Here is a 19,996-nt window from a genome sequence, read left to right as displayed (position 1 = left end):
TAGCATGTCCACCAGCAGGCCAGGATCCCCCCCCCGCCCGCTCCCCCAGCTTCGCCCCACTCGTTCCTCCTGCCCCCTTTCACCTTCCCCCTTTACCTCCCGATCGCCAAAGTGGCCTGAGTTTAACCGGTGGAAGGAGATTAGGGGACCATTCACCGTCCCTGTTCTGACCCATGCGGTATTTTCTGGAAAAATACAGCGGCTTCTACGTGGAAAAGGGAAGAAAAAGAAAAAAACAAAAACAAAAAAAACGTGGTCGGGGGAGCAAGGAAGGAAACAGCCAGGTTGAATTCCCAGTCTTTATGAAGCAATTCACTCACCAGTGAAAGAAAGCTGCAGTGGCAGCTTCGAGCCACATGCGGTAGTGTGTAGCAATTAGTAGATAAAATGCTGACTAAAGTGCTAAAACATGAAGTATTATTATAGCCAAGGTCAAAAATGTTTCATTTGTCTTTTACAATTTGGGGGGGAGGGGGAGGCCCAGAGGTGCGCAGAGAGGGTTGAATTTTTGAAATGGTCGCCTTCTTTCTTCAACTGTAGTTTAATTTTTTTTAATGATCCTATTTATTACAGTCCAAGCTGCCTAATTATGTCACTGCTAGGTTTCGCAACTAACTTAACCCTCCTGATCCTTTATTCACAGACACTGAAAAATGTGTCTACTGCTTCCCCACTCCCTTCAGGGGTGAGAATGATTTTTAATTTTTTAACCTTTTAAGTAAACCAAATAAGTTAAAACAGAGAGTTGGGTTTTGGCTTAGCAAAGCAGCCGGAATATAGATGTGTGGGTATAGGTTCCTGTGTTGCAGTATAAGAAAGAGCCCAAAAATAATGTGTGATATAAACATATACTGCTTTTTCCCCACTCTTCTTTTATACACTGTGAGTCGAGTCCCAGCTACAAGCTTTTTTTTATAGATAAAGCACTTGCTTTCATGATTCTAACTGTCCAGAATGGATTGTCTTCTTACAACATTCAATCTGTTTATGAGTATTTACTTTACATTAGCCCAAGGACCCTGCACTGCAGGAGTTTGCCTCTATTCCCCTGGGTGTCGGGTGTCTCAAGTCTTACATCTGCTCTGTGATTGATGGAACCTTGAATCCACGTTATTACTCTCTTACAAGCAGAAATCAAACAGGCTATTAACTACATTACTTCAAAGAACTGCTTCAATACAATCTCCTTATCTTAATTGAAACTTTCTTTGTATGGATATTTGCTACAGAGATAATTTACAGGTGCCTATCAAGCATCATATTAAAGAAGTAAAATAGAGGGGGTTGTTTTTTGTTTTTGTTTTGTTTGTAAACACACACCATTGTGACCTATAATTTTAAAAGTCATTCACCTCAGGATTGGACCTGAGGTTTGATTTATTGGATTTTATTAGGTTCATGGGGGTGCTAGTGCTGCTCCTGTAAAAAGAGCGGGAAGATGCCCCTGTGATTCAGTTTTGACACCTGACTATAAGACTGCAGATATTCAGAAATATTCAGACCTAGATCCCTGCAACTGTTAACATCTCAAAAACCTTATCCGGAGTTTTCCAGAAGACAGATCAGGCAGCATGCAGCCTAGTTCAGCACCTAACCTTGTACAGACATAGAAACAGGGTTTCTAATTAGGTGAAGTTCCTTACAGACCCTTAAAGACTTATAGCAACAAAACCAGCAGAAGTTGCTTAGATGCTATAACGAGCTGTGTACTTTTAAAGAGAGAGATTTAATATACAATCGAGGGATACCCTCAGGCATTCTGTTGAGGTTTCCTGCATAAATGCTGCTGCATTGGTCATACAGGAAACTGACTCACAGTCGATCTCAAATATGATCTTGTCAAAATACTGCAACTCAAGTTTTTTAATATAGTATTTCTTGAACTGAATGTATATATTTACACGAACAGGACAGAGACTAACTGCAGCCTTAGGCGTCTCTCATGTATTTTAAAAAAATTATGTAAAATGCCCTTCAGTCAAGTCCATTCATATGTAAAAAAATGAACAAAATGGGTTATTTTAATCAAATGTCTGCAGTATGCATCATAAACTTAAAAAGAGACAGAAAGCACCAGAGAGCTGTAATTTCTCTTTGTAACCCATGCTTATAAGATAGAAAGATCAGATGAAATTTCAAGGAAGATAATTAAAGAGTGATGTGCAAGTCATAATTGGCTAATGCAAAAGATGGGAGACTGCGAATTGTTACATTGTCCTCCATGGTGCAGAGTTGTGATATTACTTTAAATTATTAAAATAGTTTTCGACATCTTTCAGAATACCGGCTCTTTGGCATGGGCTTTTATTACTTACTGTAATTGGAGGATCTGCCATTTTCTTTCGTTTATCTCTGTGTGTATAGAAACGAGCTAGGTCTTGCCTTTTATTACTTCCCCATGTTCTGAATCAAAAATGTGGTTTAGATAACGTTAAGTGTCCTAATTCTTACTGCAGTGGACGCAGACGTTTTGAAAAGGCATAAAAATACACACAGAGGGTCTTTCCACCTCAAGTCACTGAATATGAGGCATTTGTGCTCTGCCGGGTGTATTAACTTCAGCCATGTGAATATAATTTTCATTAAAGTAATCCTGTTTCAACTAGATGCTGTGACTAGAGGTGAAACGTTGCGAAAGCGTTAAAAATAGCTTACTAGTAATTTCAACATCCTGTAATTTTATCACAGATCAAGTTTCAACTGTCATACTATACAGACCTTATTCCCCATATAGTACATGTTTACTTTTTTAGCATGCCAGACCCACTTTGGAAAGATTGGTGCCAATATACTAAAATCGGAGGGGGGTGGGTGTAACACTGAAAGGAGTGGGAGGAGGGCGGGGAAGGGGATGGGGGAGCGTGGGGGAAGCGAGTACACCATTTTACATCCACACTGCGAAAATGCAGTCTAGCCAGGCGGAGGACCGGCAGCTGGGTCGGAGCGAGCGAGGGCTTTGCAGTCTCTGCCTGTTCCTTGTTCTGTCGCTCTTAAGTTTCTCTGTGTTTGCATAATAGCCATGCATGCAAACCTCGCAATGCTCCAGGGCTCCAGAACAATAAATATACACATTTAAAGCCTTTATTGTCTTACGGTTCATGCCCCCGGTTTTCAACAGCTTAATTTCTGGTTGTATGTAACTAGTTTGCAAATGGATTTTTTTCAGTTTCAAACTATTATTGAGGAAGCTCCTCTCCCTTTTTGGCGGGGGGAGGGGTTGGGGGTGGGGGAGTAGCCGGTATATTATTCCTGTAGCGCTGGGTTATATAAACACATTATCATTTGAGAGCGCCCTTGGCGTCCATCAGCATTGTAAACACGTACTAGTGTATATACTTCAAAATTAAAGAATGCACACGCAGAACCGGGAGCCTGAATTCATATTCCGAGCAGACTCGCTGCTCGCATTTATTGATTTATCATGCATCGTTTATTGTTCCAATCCTTAAATGCAGTCGCTGTCCGTTCAATATTGTTTGCAAAATCTTGAGATGTGTGTGCGCTGCTCACTTGTCTTTCTGTTCTTTTTTTTTTTTTTTGCTGAGTATTTTTTTTGCGAAGCGAACAAATGCATTAATATTTATATGTTTATATAATCGATAACCCACTTTTCCCTTCCATGTAAATAGGCATCAAAAGATAATTTAACAGATTAGTTCTCGAAAACATGGCAGTGAGGAAGCGTAATTTAACTATCAAACAAATCTACATGTCTAATAACAGCAAATCTGCTAAGGAGCATTAGAAAGAGGAGCAGCGCCCCGGAATCTCTGCAGGAAATGTTCTTTATATTAGACATATACAAGCAGGTCCTGTCAGATACACAGCGGAGCTCGCTAGCTCTCCTCTCCTCCAAAAATCTCATCAAATGAAACCGCTAGACAAGGGAGATTAGGAAGAGGTAGATCTCATCTTCACACACTTTTAGGGCAGAATTTATTTTTACAGACCTTCCTATATGTTTTTTGCCTTGATCCATCCTCTGCCTGCCGAGATCGGACGGAGGCTTTCTGCCGATTATGAATTTGATCAAGCCACGTTTGGAAGGAAATCTACACATTTTTGACAGGAGCTGAAAATTGAGTCGTCAGAGAAATATTAGGACACATTTTCAATCATTTTGGTGCCGAAGGGGAGGCGAGAGCTTAGTTTTATATTGAGACATTACGCCGGCTGAAGGCAGAGAATGTTTTTCCCTGCCAGGACCTGATGCAATCCATTCAAGCCAACAAGTTTGGAGAGAATGTTGAGTTCAATCAATTCAGAACGTCGAGATGGAGCCCAACTCACTCCAGGTATTTCGCTCTCCTCCGCTCCTCCGATCCCGGCACCCCCCCGGCACCCCCCAGCCCCCCGGCTCACCCACACCTCTGCACCCACCCACACCCCCCACAAACTTTTCACCAAACTTTTACCCTCTGCATCCCCCCAAATCATTTTTATTGTTTAAAAAAATCCCTGCAGTGATCATACATACATAATGTAATTTTACCGCCTCAGATGGAGAGGTAGGGAGAGGTGGGGGGGGCCCGGAGTCTTTTTTTTTTTTTTTAAGGGAGGCAGAAAATTTGTGTGGGCTCTATTATTTTTTCCACCCAGCTTTATATCTGTTGGCTCTTCTGTATTAAGAGTGTGGATGTCTGTGTGTAAATGTGTCTGGGAATAGACGTTTGTGCTCTGATGGCTACCTTATTTATTTGGTGCTTTTTTTCCCCTGCAGTGGGTCGGCTCACCGTGTGGCTTGCACGGACCTTACATTTTCTACAAGGCTTTTCAATTCCACCTTGAAGGCAAACCAAGAATTTTGTCCCTTGGCGACTTTTTCTTTGTAAGATGTACGCCAAAGGATCCGATTTGCATAGCGGAGCTCCAGCTGTTGTGGGAAGAGAGGACCAGCCGGCAACTTTTATCCAGCTCTAAACTTTATTTCCTCCCAGAAGACACTCCCCAGGGCAGAAATAGCGACCATGGCGAGGTGGTAAACTTATATCTCCCTCTCTTCTTTCTTTATTATTTTTTCCCGTAGTAATGCTTATTACAGGGCAAGCTTGAAAATACTGTATTCACTTCTGCAGGCGAGCAGGATCGACTTCTTTTTTAAAGGGGTAGCGCCACTAGCTGGGGCTCGAGTATTTTGCCATTGTCAGAGTTTGGCTGTCAGCTTTACAAAGAAGATCCAACTGCTGATTTTAGTCAAGATCAAATAACTTGTTCGAGAAGGGTTTTGTTCAAGGATGTGTGTGTGTGTGTGTGTGTGTGTGTGTGTGTGTGAGATCCTGCTATTGCCGCTTGAACATCACATGCTTTTTATATTTTTTGCCTTTTGAAAATTTACCTTCGCGTCTGGCTCGGTAGGGGATGGGTGGATTTCTTTCGGTGGGTTTCGATATTGTTCCCGTTTTTCTTTTTTTTTTTTTTTAAGTAAGTATTTGATATGTTTAAGAGGGCGGAAATTACGAAATGGAGGCAGAGTGAGATCAAAAGCTATTGAGTTGGCAAAGACGTGTTGAATAAAGTGATAAATGACAGGTACTGGAATAATACATTCAAATAACTTGCAGATCTGCCCGGGCGGATTTCAAAGCGGTCGTGTAACCGGCACAAACACGTTAAGCATTAACAACTATCTCTCGTCCCCACCCCCTCTCCCCGGACAAGCCATTTGATGTTCTAGTTTTCAATTACTCCACGCAAAGTGGACGCCTTCCAGCGCGATCTTTGGGGATGTGTGGGACGCGGACGGGGGAGGGAAGGGCAGAGGGGTGTGTGCTCACCCCCTGGCCCTGCGGGTCCGGAGTTCTCCGTGCCCAGACGGCGCTCCTGGGGAGGGTGGAGAGGGACAGAGCCTCCCCGGCACGTTTCTGGGCGGCCGCGGGGGCGCTCGCCGCGCTCCCGGCAGGACGCCCGAGGTGAGCCCGCTGTCACCGGTCGCCGGGGCGGCCGCCCCTATTCGGCTCTGTCATTTCATGTGTGACCGCATTTCTGCGGGCTCCCCTCATCAGCTGATCGACCTCAGCGCCCTGGTACCTACCGGGGGAACTGTTTGGGGGAGGCTGTGCCTGCGGCGCGGCGGGGCGGGAGGGCGCGCGGCCGCCTGGCAAGGCTTTGTGTTGCCCAAGCGAGTACAGGGCAATCAAACTCAGACTTCTGAGGGCAGCTAGCTCTGTGCCAGGCTTTCGAGCTGTCGAGGTAGGTGTAAGGATCTTTTTGTTAAGTGAACGGTTCCCCGTTTAACTCATCCCGGAGCTCGAAGCTGCCTGCCAGTCCTTCCAGAATTCCCTGGTCTGGTGGAGTTGATTGTACTTTTGGCACCTCCAGTTCACTCCTTCTCGCCGGGATCGAGTTACCCGTCGGTGGTCTATGCCGGTTAATTACCGGAGTTCGTCAAAACGTTCGCCCTCGGATCAGCCTCTTCGGAAATAAGCCCCTCCCTCCTCCCGAACACCTCTCCCAACCCACACGCCCTCCCCTCCGCCCTCCCGGCCAGCTAAGGGTTTTTAAACGTTCACCTTTCCCGACGTCTGCCGGCAATTTTACAAAGGTGTTGTTTGGAAATGCTGTGAAAAATCCTGCAGCCTACCAACAGGTTGAGCTCTTTGCACCGCCCAAGGTTTGGCTCGGCCCCCTCCCCCGACCCAACTTTCCTGCGCAGCTGTCTGCCTTCCCCTCCCCCTCCTGATTTCTTATTATTTGCTTTTCAAATTTATTACTTCAACATGGCCTGTGATCTGGAAAAGGGAAGGATTAAATATCCAGAAAAGAGCTGGTGCCTAATAGACTTCTGACTGAACCCAGAAGGAAATTATTCAGTGTTTTATGGGATATTTTGTGGCCGCGCTCTTTTTTTTTTTTTCAATTGAAAGCGGAATATTTTTTAAAGACCCTGAATTGACCCCACTTGGTCCAGTTTTAATTTCTATTGTGTAATTAAATAGTAAATTCTGATTTAAGAATAAAAGAAATATTAGCCGAAGGTTGCATCTGGTAGAACTAATGATAGTGAATAGATATATTTTTAAATACACGATTTTTTAAAAGATATTTTTCATTATGGGGAAATGTAAGCGAACCATTTTAATGATCTTTGCGTTTCGTCACTGCTATATGAGCCATACCTGAGAAAATTAATCTTGCCATTTAAAAGTAAACTCTAGGGGGTTTGGAGAGGGAGATGGCTCTATTTGTATTCCTCAGCTGCATATACATCGTCTAATATTATGCATGATTTGTTTTTTAATGCTAACACGGCTGGTAATTAGCTGTATGATTATAGTTGTATATTTCATTAGGACTTTGGCTGATGTCATTGTGAATTATTCAGCCATATTAAAACAATTTTCAATTGAGATAATGACACGCCTCAAAATTATGCAAATACAGGCTACATTGTGCAAAATAATTATGACAAATGTAAAGCAGGTAGAAAGTTTCCCAGTGCAGATCGGTTTTCCACCCTGGTGATGTCATTTCCCCCCTGGCCTAAGATAGTCAGTCATTCATTAGCAGAATAGCAGCAGCAGTCTCTTCTGGAGGAGAGCCTGCAGAAACCAGCATTTACTGCTGGCACCTAGAGGGGGCAACAGGGCCCTCTCATTAAGACATTTGCTTTGTTTTCTCTTACTCTGTTAACTTGTTTATATACAGTGAAATGATTTTATTATTGATTTTAAATAGTTTTGAATGATACATTTGCCATTTGCAATGCATAACTGAAAGAGAAAGGTTTCCTGGTGATGTGCTCTGTGCCTTGGAGAAAATGTTCAGCACATTTAATCAGCCAGTACAGTTTATTTAAAGTAACCAAATGGAGGTTAATAATTTCTTGATTGAGCTGACATCAGCATCCATTTCGAAAGGACAGCCAGGACTACGTATGCTTTTTTGGTTTAAGAGCACCATTCTGTCTTTTTATGATTTCTTGAAATATAAAGACATCAGTTCTAAAAACAGGGAAATTATCATTGTGCGAGATTAGAAATAGCGTCCCTGTGTGGTTTGCTATGATCTGCAGAGGAAATTTTTTTTTTGGTGGGGGAGGGAAATTTTCTTATTGATGTTTGCATTAATTGTATCAGGCTAGGTAAGGCAGGACTTTGTATGCCCATTTTATAGATGGAGACAGAGGCTTGAAGAGTTTATATGGTTTGTCAAAGGTCGCCGGCTAGAACCTAGGCCTTCTTAAGCTTTAGGGTTGCTTTATTTTCCCGCTGAAACCTACCCTTGAAACTAGAGCTTGAATAAATCATATTATATTCCAGAAGTGTGTACTAAATGTGGGCAGTTCCTTGTACATTTTAGAACTATGACTAGTCAGTTTTGCTAAAGGTCACCAGATATTTAGGTAGCAGAATCATTCTTATTCTATAAAGTTCAGTTAATCCTAGCCAGTGTCATAGAACAATAACAGTTACATTTAATACCATTATTAATAATCATTAACAATTTATTACTAGTTTAAATAATTAGGATAATGTCTGATCTGCTTATATCACTGCTGCCTACACGTACTTAACAGTGCTGGCAGCTGGTGTGGAGGAAAAGCATTCCAGAGAGTCACATCTTGATTCTACAACTTACTATTTGTTTGACCTTGGATAACTGTAAACACTCTGAACCTCAGTTTCTTCAGCTGCAAAATGGGAACAATAGTAAGGCTGACTGGGGATTGTTATAAATATCAAGAGACATTATTATGGGCAAAAGCACTTTATAACTGTAAATTAAATAAATAGAAAAGAGGGTTTCCCTGGTGGCGCAGTGGTTGAGTCTGTCTGCCGATGCAGGGGATGCGGGTTCGTGCCCCGGTCCGGGAAGATCCCACATGCCGCGGAGCGGCTAGGCTCGTGAGCCATGGCCGCTGAGCCTGCGCGTCTGGAGCCTGTGCTCCGCAACGGGAGAGGCCACAACAGTGAGAGGCCCGCGTACCGCTAAATAAATAAATAAATGAATAAATAGAAAAGAGTTATGATTATGGGGGTCTTTATTTTAGATATTCTTAATTTATAAGTACGAAACATGATAACTTTTATGTCTGTGTGGAGGCTTCTGGGCCTAATCATGATACTGTCTTGAATTATTATGAAAGTGAAGAGCAGGGCCATATGCAAGGAGTTAAGTGTCTTCAGTAATTACCTACAATTGCCATATTCAGCCAGTAACTCTTCAGAGGAGGAACATGGCAAAGTAGGCGGGTAATTGGTTCTGTTACTGGGTAACTTCTGATTACATTCATTTTCAGATTGCCAAGTGCTTAATCTCTAGGCAATATACGCTCTTAAAAATAGGTGGATTGGGGCTTCCCTGGTGGCACAGTGGTTGAGAGGCCACCTGCCGATGCAGGGGACGCGGGTTCGTGCCCCGGTCCGGGATGATCCCACATGCCGCGGAGCGGCTGGGCCCGTGAGCCATGGCCGCTGAGCCTGCGCATCAGGAGCCTGTGCTCCGCAACGGGAGAGACCACAACAGTGAGAGGCCCGCGTACCGCAAAAAAAAGAAAAAATTGGTGGATATACAAGGTTGGATTTCAGCCTGACGGATCATGGGCTGGATTCTACAAGAAAGCTTGCTGGTCCCCTGCAACAGTGAGTGTGGATGAGTAAGTCGGTGATGTAGGGAGTCAATATCAAGCATATCTGGGCATTACAGATTTTAGTATGCAGCCAGGGTATCTAACAGTGGTTTGACTATCACCAGCCTCACTATCCAGTCAAAAATTGTTAAAAATGTATATTCACGAGCCCCTACTGGAATTAATTTATTTAGAATCTCTGGAATTGGGGTCCAGGATTCTGCATTTTAAATAGTCTTGCTCTAGCTTTGTGGATCTTGGGCGAGTTTTAAACTCTGTGCCTCAGTTTTCTCATCTGTAAAATGGAAATATGGTACCTACTTCCCAGGATTCTTTTAAGGATTAAAGGAGTTAATACATGTAAAGTGCTTAAAACTGAGGTGGGCACATAGCAGAGTCTCCAGTAATGGTTGACTCATTATTATTATCATTAATATTAGTAGTATTGTTCTCGTTAAAGTTTGAGACCACTACCATGGACCTTCCTAAAGAAAGCTTTTCTCTATGAGAGGGCGGCATCTAGGTTAGTTTACTAGAACATATAGCCAATTCAGGTCCCCCCAGATCAGGCTGGCTTTCATCCATATGGTGGATTTAGCTGTGTTGCCATTATAAAAGGCTCCTTAAGGATTTACATTTTAGTATTGAAACTGTCAACTGGATCAGCAGGATTTTTTAGAAGATCACCTGATCATATCACAGACACATTCTGAAATTCAGGAGGTGCTGGACTGGCCTTGCTCTGCCTGTGGGTGGCCACTCACTGGGTCTCTGGTCTGTTTCCATGAGCTGATTTCTTTTTTTTAGAAGTTTCTGAGATCTCTTCAGTGTCCTCACTAGCCTTGCACAATTTCTTTAACTTTTCTAAGCCTCAGTTTCTTCATCTGTCAAATGGATTTAATGGCTTCTACTTTGCCAAGAGAATTAGTAATAATAACGAAAAGGTCCTGGCAACTAGCCTCGTACCTATACATGCGAGCTCAGCAAATGATGGATGCTGTTATAATAGTTATCGTTTATTTTTAGTAATGATCTTAAGCTAAGAGAAGGAATATCTTTACTCTCTCCCTAGCAGGCCCTTTAGAACTAGGGTGAGAACTAATGAACTAGATGGAGAGAGTTTATTGGACTGTGACAAGTATCAGCAAACTAAGGCCAAAGGGCCAAATCTGGCCCACTGTCTGCTTTTGTAAATAAAGTTTTACTGGAACATAGGCTGTTTATGTATTGTTTATAGCTTCTCTCAGACTACAGTGTCAAGAGTTGAATGGTTGTGACAGTGACCATATGGCCCACACAGTGGAAAATATTTACTCTTTGGCCCTTTATAGAAAAAGTTTGCTGACCCCTGCCCTATGGAGTTGATCCGAAATAAGGAATGTGACTGTGTACCTTTTTGTCTTTCTTACTTGGCTTTGGAGCAAGATCCAATAATAGAAGAAATACTTTAACATTAATATGTCAAAAACCTTTACATGTACAAAATTCTGTTTCAGCATTGAGCCTAGGATGTTAAAATTTGAGAATCAGTAGAATGTATACTAAGTTGTATTTTGTATGGTTAAGTTCCCAATTCCGGCCAATGCTGGTTTCATCTATCTTGAGTTAATAAAAGCTACTTGCTGAGTGCTAACTATGTGCTCCGTGCTTTGCTAGGTACAGAGATGGATGTGAAACAATTCATGATGTGGCTTTTTTTCTCAAGAAGCTTATCAATCTTGATAGATGAGATCAACACACGTTTTTAAAAAATGTAAAAGCAATATAAGATGTAACACATTGGTGAATTGTTCTGACAGTAAATGCAATACGTTTTCAAAGGAAGGGTCACTATCTATATGTTTTTGGAAAAGGCATGTGTTCAATTCCTCAGCTGCTGATTGAAGACCTACTAGGTGCTGGACAGTGGGGTACTGAGATACAGGAGAATGGCCCAGCCCTCAAAAAACTCTTAGTCTACCCCCATAGACAGACACTGGTCACAGAAAAGCTGTCAGACTCTTATCTGCATCCCTTAGTTAAAGTGGAGATCAACTAAGGTCACTATTTATTTGTAGCCTTTCGCAATCTTTCTGGAAACTATGAAGTACTGTCTTCACCTTTGAGGTCTTATTCACTCCATGCATATTTATAGAGCACCTATTTTGTGCCAGAGCCTGTTCTAGGCTGCGTCATCCAGCATTGAACAAGACAGACAAGTACCCCTGCCCTCAGGGGGCTTACAGTCCAGTGTTTGGTTTTAATCTCCCAGGTAGTTTTCACATGGTGCTTCCTGGAATGGTTATCTGTGTGCTTTTCCTGTGCTTGTCACCCCCTCTTCCCCCTCCCCACTGCAGTGCTGTTCTCAGAAGCAGAGGGTTGTGCCTTACTCACCTCTGGATCTCCCCACCGTAGTCAGTGCATTCATCAAGTATCTACTGAATGACTGAATGACATGATTAAAATGAATGCTTCCCCACAGGCTGCTTTCTTTAAACTTGGCCCAATTTCTTTCTTTCTGGCAGAGGGTCACTCACCTGTGGGCCAGCTCCAGCAGCCCACCTCACATTTCTTTCTCTTCTAAAATCCATATCATTTTGCACCATAGGCTGTGAAAATGCGCAAAGGTTTGTTTTTTTTTTTTTTTTTTTAGTAGAACTCACCAAAGAAATTAGTGACTATTTGGGACTGAATGATCAGGCGAGAGCCAGCATCTCCATCTTTTTGAGCATGTTTCCAGTCTTCAGCCATCAGCCCATAAAAAGTCAGGGTTTTGGGGGAATTCCCTGGCAGTCCAGCAGTTTGGACTCTGAGCTTTCACTGCCAAGGGCCTTCGTTCAATCCCTGGTTGGGGCACTAGGATCCCACAAGCGGCACAGGGTGGCAAAAAAAAAAAATAAAATAAAATAAATTGTATTAAAAATAAATAAATAAAGGTTGTTTAAAAAAAAAGTCAGGGCTTTGGGGTGGCAGTCTGCAGAAAGATGGGACTTCAGGGAAGAGGAGTCACTTCTCACCTGAGTGTTGGTTGGCAGTTCCGGCGAACTAGCATGTTTTCTAGACTGATGGTCTTGATGAGGCCACGTGTTTGATAGCAAGTCAAAACCATAATCAATTAAAACCTGTCTTGACATTTAGAGTGTCAGGCACATACTAAGGAAATGTTATTTTTATGGAGTGCACGAGTCCATACATGTAAATACTTCGCTGTTAGTCGTTAATAAAGCATACCATTGTTCACAGTGGCATCTAGTGATACATGACTCAGGCTCATTTATCAAAGTCTAGTTTTAACCAATATCCAGAATATAATTGCTGGAATCAAATGGATTTGCTTGTCATTTTTTATAGCCAGGGTGGTTGGATATCTGCCATCTTCTACTCGGAATAATATTGTAGCTAGTGATTACCCGTTGGCTTGGCTTTTAAATAAATTTAAAATAAATTTATTGATTGTTGGCTTAAGGATTCATTCGCCTCTCAGAAATGTGGTCATGGATTCCTGCATTTCTTGAAAAAATCTGCTCCTGTGCCCTCGCACGTGGATGGCTTTTTCTAGCCGCACCATGATCCTTGCTGGCTTCCTGGAGATTAGAACCTGGGCCTTGGCCTTCGAAGAGCGTGGCTCGCATCCTGGACTGTGAGCAACGGTACTGACAACACATGTCAAACGTGTAGATGATGATGATTATTGAAAGGGTGCTTTAGACTCATGCTAATGGCATCAGTCTCTAGTACACACTTGCGTAAATTAATTCTGCTTTTAAAATCGGACGCACTGTTAACAGCGTTCAAGATGGATATTTGACATTTATCACACAGACTAGGACGTGTGGTTTAACTGCATGAATTTTCTGTAGGATCTTTGTGGCTGTATGAATTGACACACAGTGGTGGGTGTGCTTACACACATGATGAACATCAAGTTCCGGGTCCCATCTCCATCCTTGAACAGAGAGGAAACCTGGGGGTAGAAATCACGTGTTGCTGGTCAATCTAGTGGCCCCATAACCATCTCCCCTCTCCCCACCTTTCCTTTCTCATGACTCCAGCGCACCTGGGCAGTGATGCACATCCCTCCTCCCCAGAGTTGAGTTCCAAGCCGGATCAGTGGCACTAAACATTAAACTCTTGTCTTTGAGAATAATAGGCTTTGCTTTGTACACCCTCAAGCATGTTGAGCTACTGTGCAGGCTGGAAAATAAAAATGTTCTAATTGTGTCTTTTAAATAAGCATAGGAGTGAATTAATTAGACCATATTTTGTCTTTAGTTGCTTAGTTACACAATAGTATTCCTGGGCACGAGTAAGATAAATTGGCTCTTTTTGTGCCGCCTGCCCTTTAATCATAATTACTGTATTGCTTAGGAGAGTAAAGCATACATAGATTTTGAATTTTTTATTAATAGTCAGAAGTATGCATATGATATATAAAGTATATGCTGTTTAACCTGTTTTATATGCTTTTATGTGGGAAGAAGGTTTACTGTGGTGGTAACATTTGCATTAGTTGCTCAAAGATGGAGTTCTGGGAAATACATAATTGAAATGTTTTTGAATTGCTTTTTCTGGCCTTTTCAATCTTATTCAAAATAATAGTGCCTCCAGTCCTAGAGCAGTCATTCTCATTTGATTTAACATCTTTCTTTGCACTGCACACGCAGCGCCCAGTTTTAACCCTGCAGAGCCTAGATGAGGTTTTGTGATTCACGGGCCTCACACTTTGTGCCTTATGTTTTGGGGTTCACACTGTTGGGGGGCCAGGGGGCAGCAGAGCACCTGCATCCAGCAGCCATGACTCCAGTGCCCTTCGCTCTGGCACTCTTCCGTGTTCCTCGCAGAAGGCTCCAGGGTTGGAGATCATAAGAGTTTGTTGTAGCTTCGACTGGACAGTGCTATGTGCTTGCCTTCTAGGGTCTTGCAAAATGGGATGTGGCTTCTGGAAGGAACTTGGGTTTCTAGCCCCCTCTCCCACCCCTCCACCACGGAGGGCAGCAAGAGTTGGACAGCTTGATGTAGTTATTGAACAATGGGAGAGTCTGGCTTAAGACCCAGCATGTGTACTGGGCAAATGTATGTGAAAATCGACCCCATTGTTCTGTTGTATTTGAAAGCAAATAAATTATTTACAGATATTTGCTAATTAAAGCACATGTTGTTTTACCAGCACAAAAGAACACGGTATTACTGGAGACAAAGAAGTAAGTGTGAATAATTTAATCTTGATAATTCTGTGTGTTCTTCTTAAAGGACGAATATGTTTAAAAATATGTACATATACATACATATCAAAGTGTGTGTGTGTATGTATATACAGCTATCTATATATGGAGGTGTGTGTGTGTGTGTGTGTTATTCTCACAAAGGAAGCCTTGCATACTACAGAGATAACAGGCCAAGTTACCATCCACTTACTTGTCACTAGGCCTGCTCCAAGCTCCCTGTGGAACATTGGAGATGGAAATCATTTTGACAGAATACTGTTTTCCCTTTAGTCCAAGCTTTGCTTGCCGTCATCTAGTTTGAGCTCAGCTCCGAGTACCATTGGGAAAAAAGCAAACTAGCCAGATATTGTACCAGGGAATAAAAATGTTCTCATTCATTACCTTGTCCTCAGACTTTCCTCAGTGACGGGCCCAGGTTTAGCGGTTTCTATTCTGTAACGACCCAACTTTGGTGACGTTCTGACTGGAAATTTGCCTTGTGGAATGAGGGCCTCTGACGTGTGGTGAAGCAGTCCGATGCAGAGTAGGTTGTTCTGATGTTCTGAGACCTTCTCCTGACTGGAACGATAGCCTGTCCGTGGGTGCAGCCGGTCCCTCTGCCTCTGCCGTCAGACATGTGTGCTTGTAGGCGGGACTGGCCAGACAGCTCTTGGCACTGTTGATCACGATGACCAGGAAGACTTGCCATGGTTATCTCAGAAAAAGGCTCCTGGCTGATGTGCCATGGACGTTTTAATAGACTTACAGGATATTCAGGAGAACAAGTCCAGCCCCCTGTATTTAATAGATGCAGAGACTAAGGCTCAGAAAAATCTTGGGCATGTGCTCAGAGCTAGTGGGTGACAAGTAGAACCAGAGCCCAGTCCCTCAAGCACAGGGGTCTGCTGCTTTGGGGAAGGGCTGCTCTCTTGAGGTTATAGTCTGAGGAAAGTAGGCAAGTGTTTCCCATAGGTGTGTTCAGGCGGGTCGTTCCAGTGCCGTGTCTTACACCAGTAGTTGGTACCTCTGTGGGAGATCACTTTTATAAAGTCACTAATGGAGTGTATGGTTTTTATTCTAATGATGAGATACTTATCAAAGGGTGAGTGATTACACAGAAGCCAGGCTTTGATATTCAGGGTCCCCTCTGGATCTCACCTTTATTACCCTCATTTCCAAATTCTTTCCTGGAGCCAGGAGGGCCCTCTGATAGGGATATTTATATTGACTCAAGAAAAGCATTCTTGGTGATAAACAGAATTGGCATTTCTGCTACCGTCTGATATTCATGGATGGTTTCTTTCATTCAGAAATTTTTATTGCGTGCCTGCTATGTGCGGGTTCTCTGCACTGGGATATAACAGTGAACACAGTGACTAATACCCAGATAAAGCTTTCTGTTCTTATATTACTCTCTAAAGGAAGAAGGAAAAGGTAAGTTGATTGATTTATCCAAAATGGAGGAAACCCATGGCCATACATTGTAGTCTTAGAACCACATTCACACTTCCTTCTTCCAGGTGCACAACCCAGAGGAAACTTCCCAACTTGCTGTTTTCCAAAACCATTTGAAAAAGTTTCACCCACAGTGTTTTCAATGAAGTTACTTTTTTTTTCTATTGAGTAGCTATTATGTGTCAGGCATTGCAAATATATTAACATATAAATTAAATACTCATTTAATTCTCAAAGAAATTCTCTAAGGTTGGTAGTATTGTGACATTTCCACACTTTATTGACTAGGCAACTGAGACCAAAAGAGGTGTTAAGTAACTTGCCCAAGGTCACATCTAAGTGAGACTGAGAGGCAGGATTGAAAACACCAGATTCTCGATTCTGCCAGGTGATCTTCATATCCCCCTATTTAGAATATATTGAGAAATAAAATTGGGATTTTCATTATATACTGACCTATTCTTTATCTGAGCCTTTATGAATAGTTTCTTTTGGTCCTTCATCTATTTATTTAGCATATGGTTCTTGAAAGCTTCTATCCTGCTGTCTGGGAACTTGCAGTCAAATTGGCTGTTGACTGTTAGGCGAGTATTTGGTAATAATACAGCGCACCTGCTCAGTAAAGTGTTTGCACGGGCTCTTTAAATCCCACAAGCCCACGGGAGGAGCCAGGCACCTCCCTTCGGTTTGCTACCTCCTGAGCGGCTTCTGTGTGCAGGCCGTGCTGGGCCCTGGAGCGACAGGTAGGAAACCAGGCAGATCCTGCCTTCGTGGGGCTTCTCACTGGGTGGGGAGCACAGGCACAATTAAGCAAACAGTCCTAAATAAATGGGTGATTTTGTGGTGCGGTCAGCATGGAGAAGGGAAAATACAGCGACCTATGATGGGGTGCCTGATCTTGTTAGGAAGGTCTCTGGAGGCATTTTGCAAGAAGTAGCGTTTGAACTCAGAGCTAAAGAGATTCCATTGAAGACTGGGAAAAGGTTTCTTGGTAGGATGTGGAGGTGGGAGCATTCTCCCTTTGGCATGATTTCTGGGCTGAGCCGAATCTTGGTGAATCCAGGAAACAGGTTAGAGACGCCCACTGAAGCCCACTGGAGGCACCTACTGTTTTCGATCCCATTGAGACACCTACATAGCATTTTCAGAACTGATTTACATTGTCTGGCTGGCTGTGGAGAAGTAGAAAACGGAGCCGCAAACTAAGGCCTATAGGCCAAATCTGGCCCACTGCCTGTTTTGTCAATAAAGTTTTATTGGTGCACAGCCACCTGTTTACAAACGGTCTCTGGCAGCTTTCACAGTATCGTGGGAGAGCTGAGTAGTTGCGACAGAGACTGTGACGCACAGAGTCTCACGTGTTTACCATCTGGCCCTTTACGGTAAACGTTTGCCTGGCCCCTGGTCTGATATGATTTTAATAAAGTTAGTAGTAAAACTAGGTGCCGACAGCTTCACATGGACCTTCTATTTACTCCCTAACAGCCACGGTGCTATGAGGGAGGCTCTAGGGCCGTGTCATTCTGCAGGCGGGCAACCGGAGAGGCTAGGTAACCTGCCCAGGTTTCTGAGTTCACTCATCAGGTAAATGACAGAGACTGAATGGGAGCTCGAGCTGTCTTGATTCTAGAACACAGGTGGCAGACGCCTCGTGCTGTCCTGCTGACAGGTCGAGGAATTGGGGGTTGTATCCGAAGAGGGGCGTAAAATTTGCTGAGGTTTTTCTGTGTGAAGTAAAATAGCACAACTGCTGTATCCTGTTCAAAAACCACCTCCTCTATGATGTCTTCCACGGACGAGGAGAGAAAGGAGCCCGGAGCAGAGGCACAGGTGTGGGCTGGGCAGGGAGGCCGAAGTGGATGGATCCAGGCTGGGAGACAGAACCGGGGAGCGTGTGGCTCATCTGGATGTTGCCCTTCAGGTCCTGGCGAGCGTTGCGGACAGCAGTGTCATTTGATGTTGCCGTATCTTTCCATTTTTTCAAGAGACGTGCCAGAAAGCCAGATTTTTGTGTGGTTTTAGTTGGCAGTTCCATACAATTTTTAAAAAAACACTGTGGGCCAAATGCAACATGTATTCAGTCTAGATGTGGCCCACGGGCTGCCACCTTGCACTCTCTGGAGGAAAGCTTTGGAATATTACAGTTTTGAAAACTTTCTCCTATTTGGCCCATTTTCTGTAATGAAGTAAAAGGAACCTGTTAGTCCTAAAGGGGCAGCAAAGGGAGGAGGCCAGGCAGCCCGGTGGGCAAAGCCATCACCATTTTCTCCAGCCAGAGCTCCAGAGCCTGGAGGGATGGAAGGAATGGAAGGAATGGATGGACGTGCAAGCTGGGGCCCACAGTCAGGAAGGGCACAGGGATCAAGATGTGGGAAGAGGGGCTTCCCAGGTGGCGCAGTGGTTGAGAGTCCGCCTGCTGATGCAGGGGACACGGGTTCATGCCCCGGTCCGGGAAGATCCCACATGCCGCGGAGCGGCTGGGCCCATGAGCCATGGCCGCTGAGCCTGTGCGTCTGGAGCCTGTGCTCCACAGCGGGAGAGGCCACAGCAGTGAGAGGCCCGCGTACCGCAAAAAAAAAAAGATGTGGGAAGAAAGAAGTGTGTGAGTCCCCTCCAGGTGGCCTGGAGCCATGCTGAAGGCACCGTGCCGAAGGGGGCTTGTGAGCAGACCATTGAAAATACTTCGGCCTTTCACGGGTGGAGATTTTTGAGGAGTGAGAGTGACAGAAGGGGAAATCCTTGGCAGAAGAAGCCATAGGCAAGTAGGAAGGCAGGACTTTCCAGTATTGGATGTGGTCTGCGTGCGGCAAAGGAGCAGGGCTGTGGTGGACAATGAGGTAGACTGAAGCCAGACCTTGGGTTGTCTGGCTGGTCAGGTTGGATTTGAACCTAGAGGCAGTGATGATTAATAATTTCACGTGTCTGTTTTTTCTTTCTGTTTAGAATATAAACTCTTAGTCTCAAAGCTTGGTACAACCACATGTGCATATGTACTCTGACTGGTAGTAGCTGCACGTCATCTTGGTCCGTTACTTAATTTTTCTGGGGTCTCTGTTTCCTTATCTGTGAAGTAGGCTAATCTTGCTGGGCTGTGATTATCAAATGAGACTTGTATGGGCATAAAGTCTCAAACCCTAACCTGGCTAATAGAAGACCCAGGCCTTTAGCAGATGCTAGTTATCGACCCTGTCCTTTCTGGTCTGGGACCAAATCCTAACTTTATTGTCTCCATGAAGTCTGTCATGGTGTTAAGACTGTTAATAGCCCCTTACTAAGTAATTTATTGGTTGAGTCATTGGGTTACTATTGTTTGAAAAAACAATAACTAAGAAAATTCTCAATTTAAATTGAGTTAAACTTCCTGGTTCTCCATCTGTCCTGAGAGTTTTTTCTTGTGTTTAGGTTCAGAGTTTTTGATTCAGGTTTGAGGTTTCCAGTCGCTGTGAAGGAGTCACCCTCAAGCCCATTCTGCTCTGTTCTATTTGGGTCTTAAAGGACCCCGAGGGGGCATTTCTTCCATCAGCCACAACAAAATAAAAAGAGATGGGAGTCAAGAGACCAAACCTGCATTCCAGGTGTCCCATCTCATGAGCTGAAGAAGGTTCAGACCTGGTGCTTCCCAGGCCCCTCCCCTTTCATGGTGCAACCTCCGGGAAACCTGGTGTTGATGTGCTGAATGTGCACAGCATTGAATTGATTGTAAATACCCTCCCTTTCCCGCCATTTAAAAATAGCCTCTCCTAGTTCTTATTTTTCAAAACACCCCTAATCTGGAAATGGGTTTCACCCC

The 19,996-nt window shown here is 43.7% G+C and overlaps 1 protein-coding gene across 1 annotated transcript in view; it reads left to right on the top strand.

The window, feature by feature from the left end:
- Positions 1–4,239: 4,239 nt before the first annotated feature.
- The window catches only part of ARID5B (AT-rich interaction domain 5B), a 192,244-nt gene continuing 176,487 nt past the window's right edge, over positions 4,240–19,996 (top strand). Inside the window, exons 1-2 of the mRNA XM_082640341.1 lie at positions 4,240–4,295; positions 4,721–4,975. Coding sequence (XP_082496467.1) covers positions 4,275–4,295; positions 4,721–4,975 — 276 coding nt within the window. The 5' untranslated portion in view covers positions 4,240–4,274. The remainder of the gene's footprint in view (positions 4,296–4,720; positions 4,976–19,996) is intronic.

Source organism: Mesoplodon mirus, assembly GCF_964341445.2.
Source record: "Mesoplodon mirus genome assembly, chromosome: 2".
NCBI lineage: Eukaryota > Metazoa > Chordata > Mammalia > Artiodactyla > Ziphiidae > Mesoplodon > Mesoplodon mirus.
The sequence above is the reverse complement of the archived record's forward strand: the minus strand, read 5'-3'. Positions and strand labels throughout refer to the sequence as shown.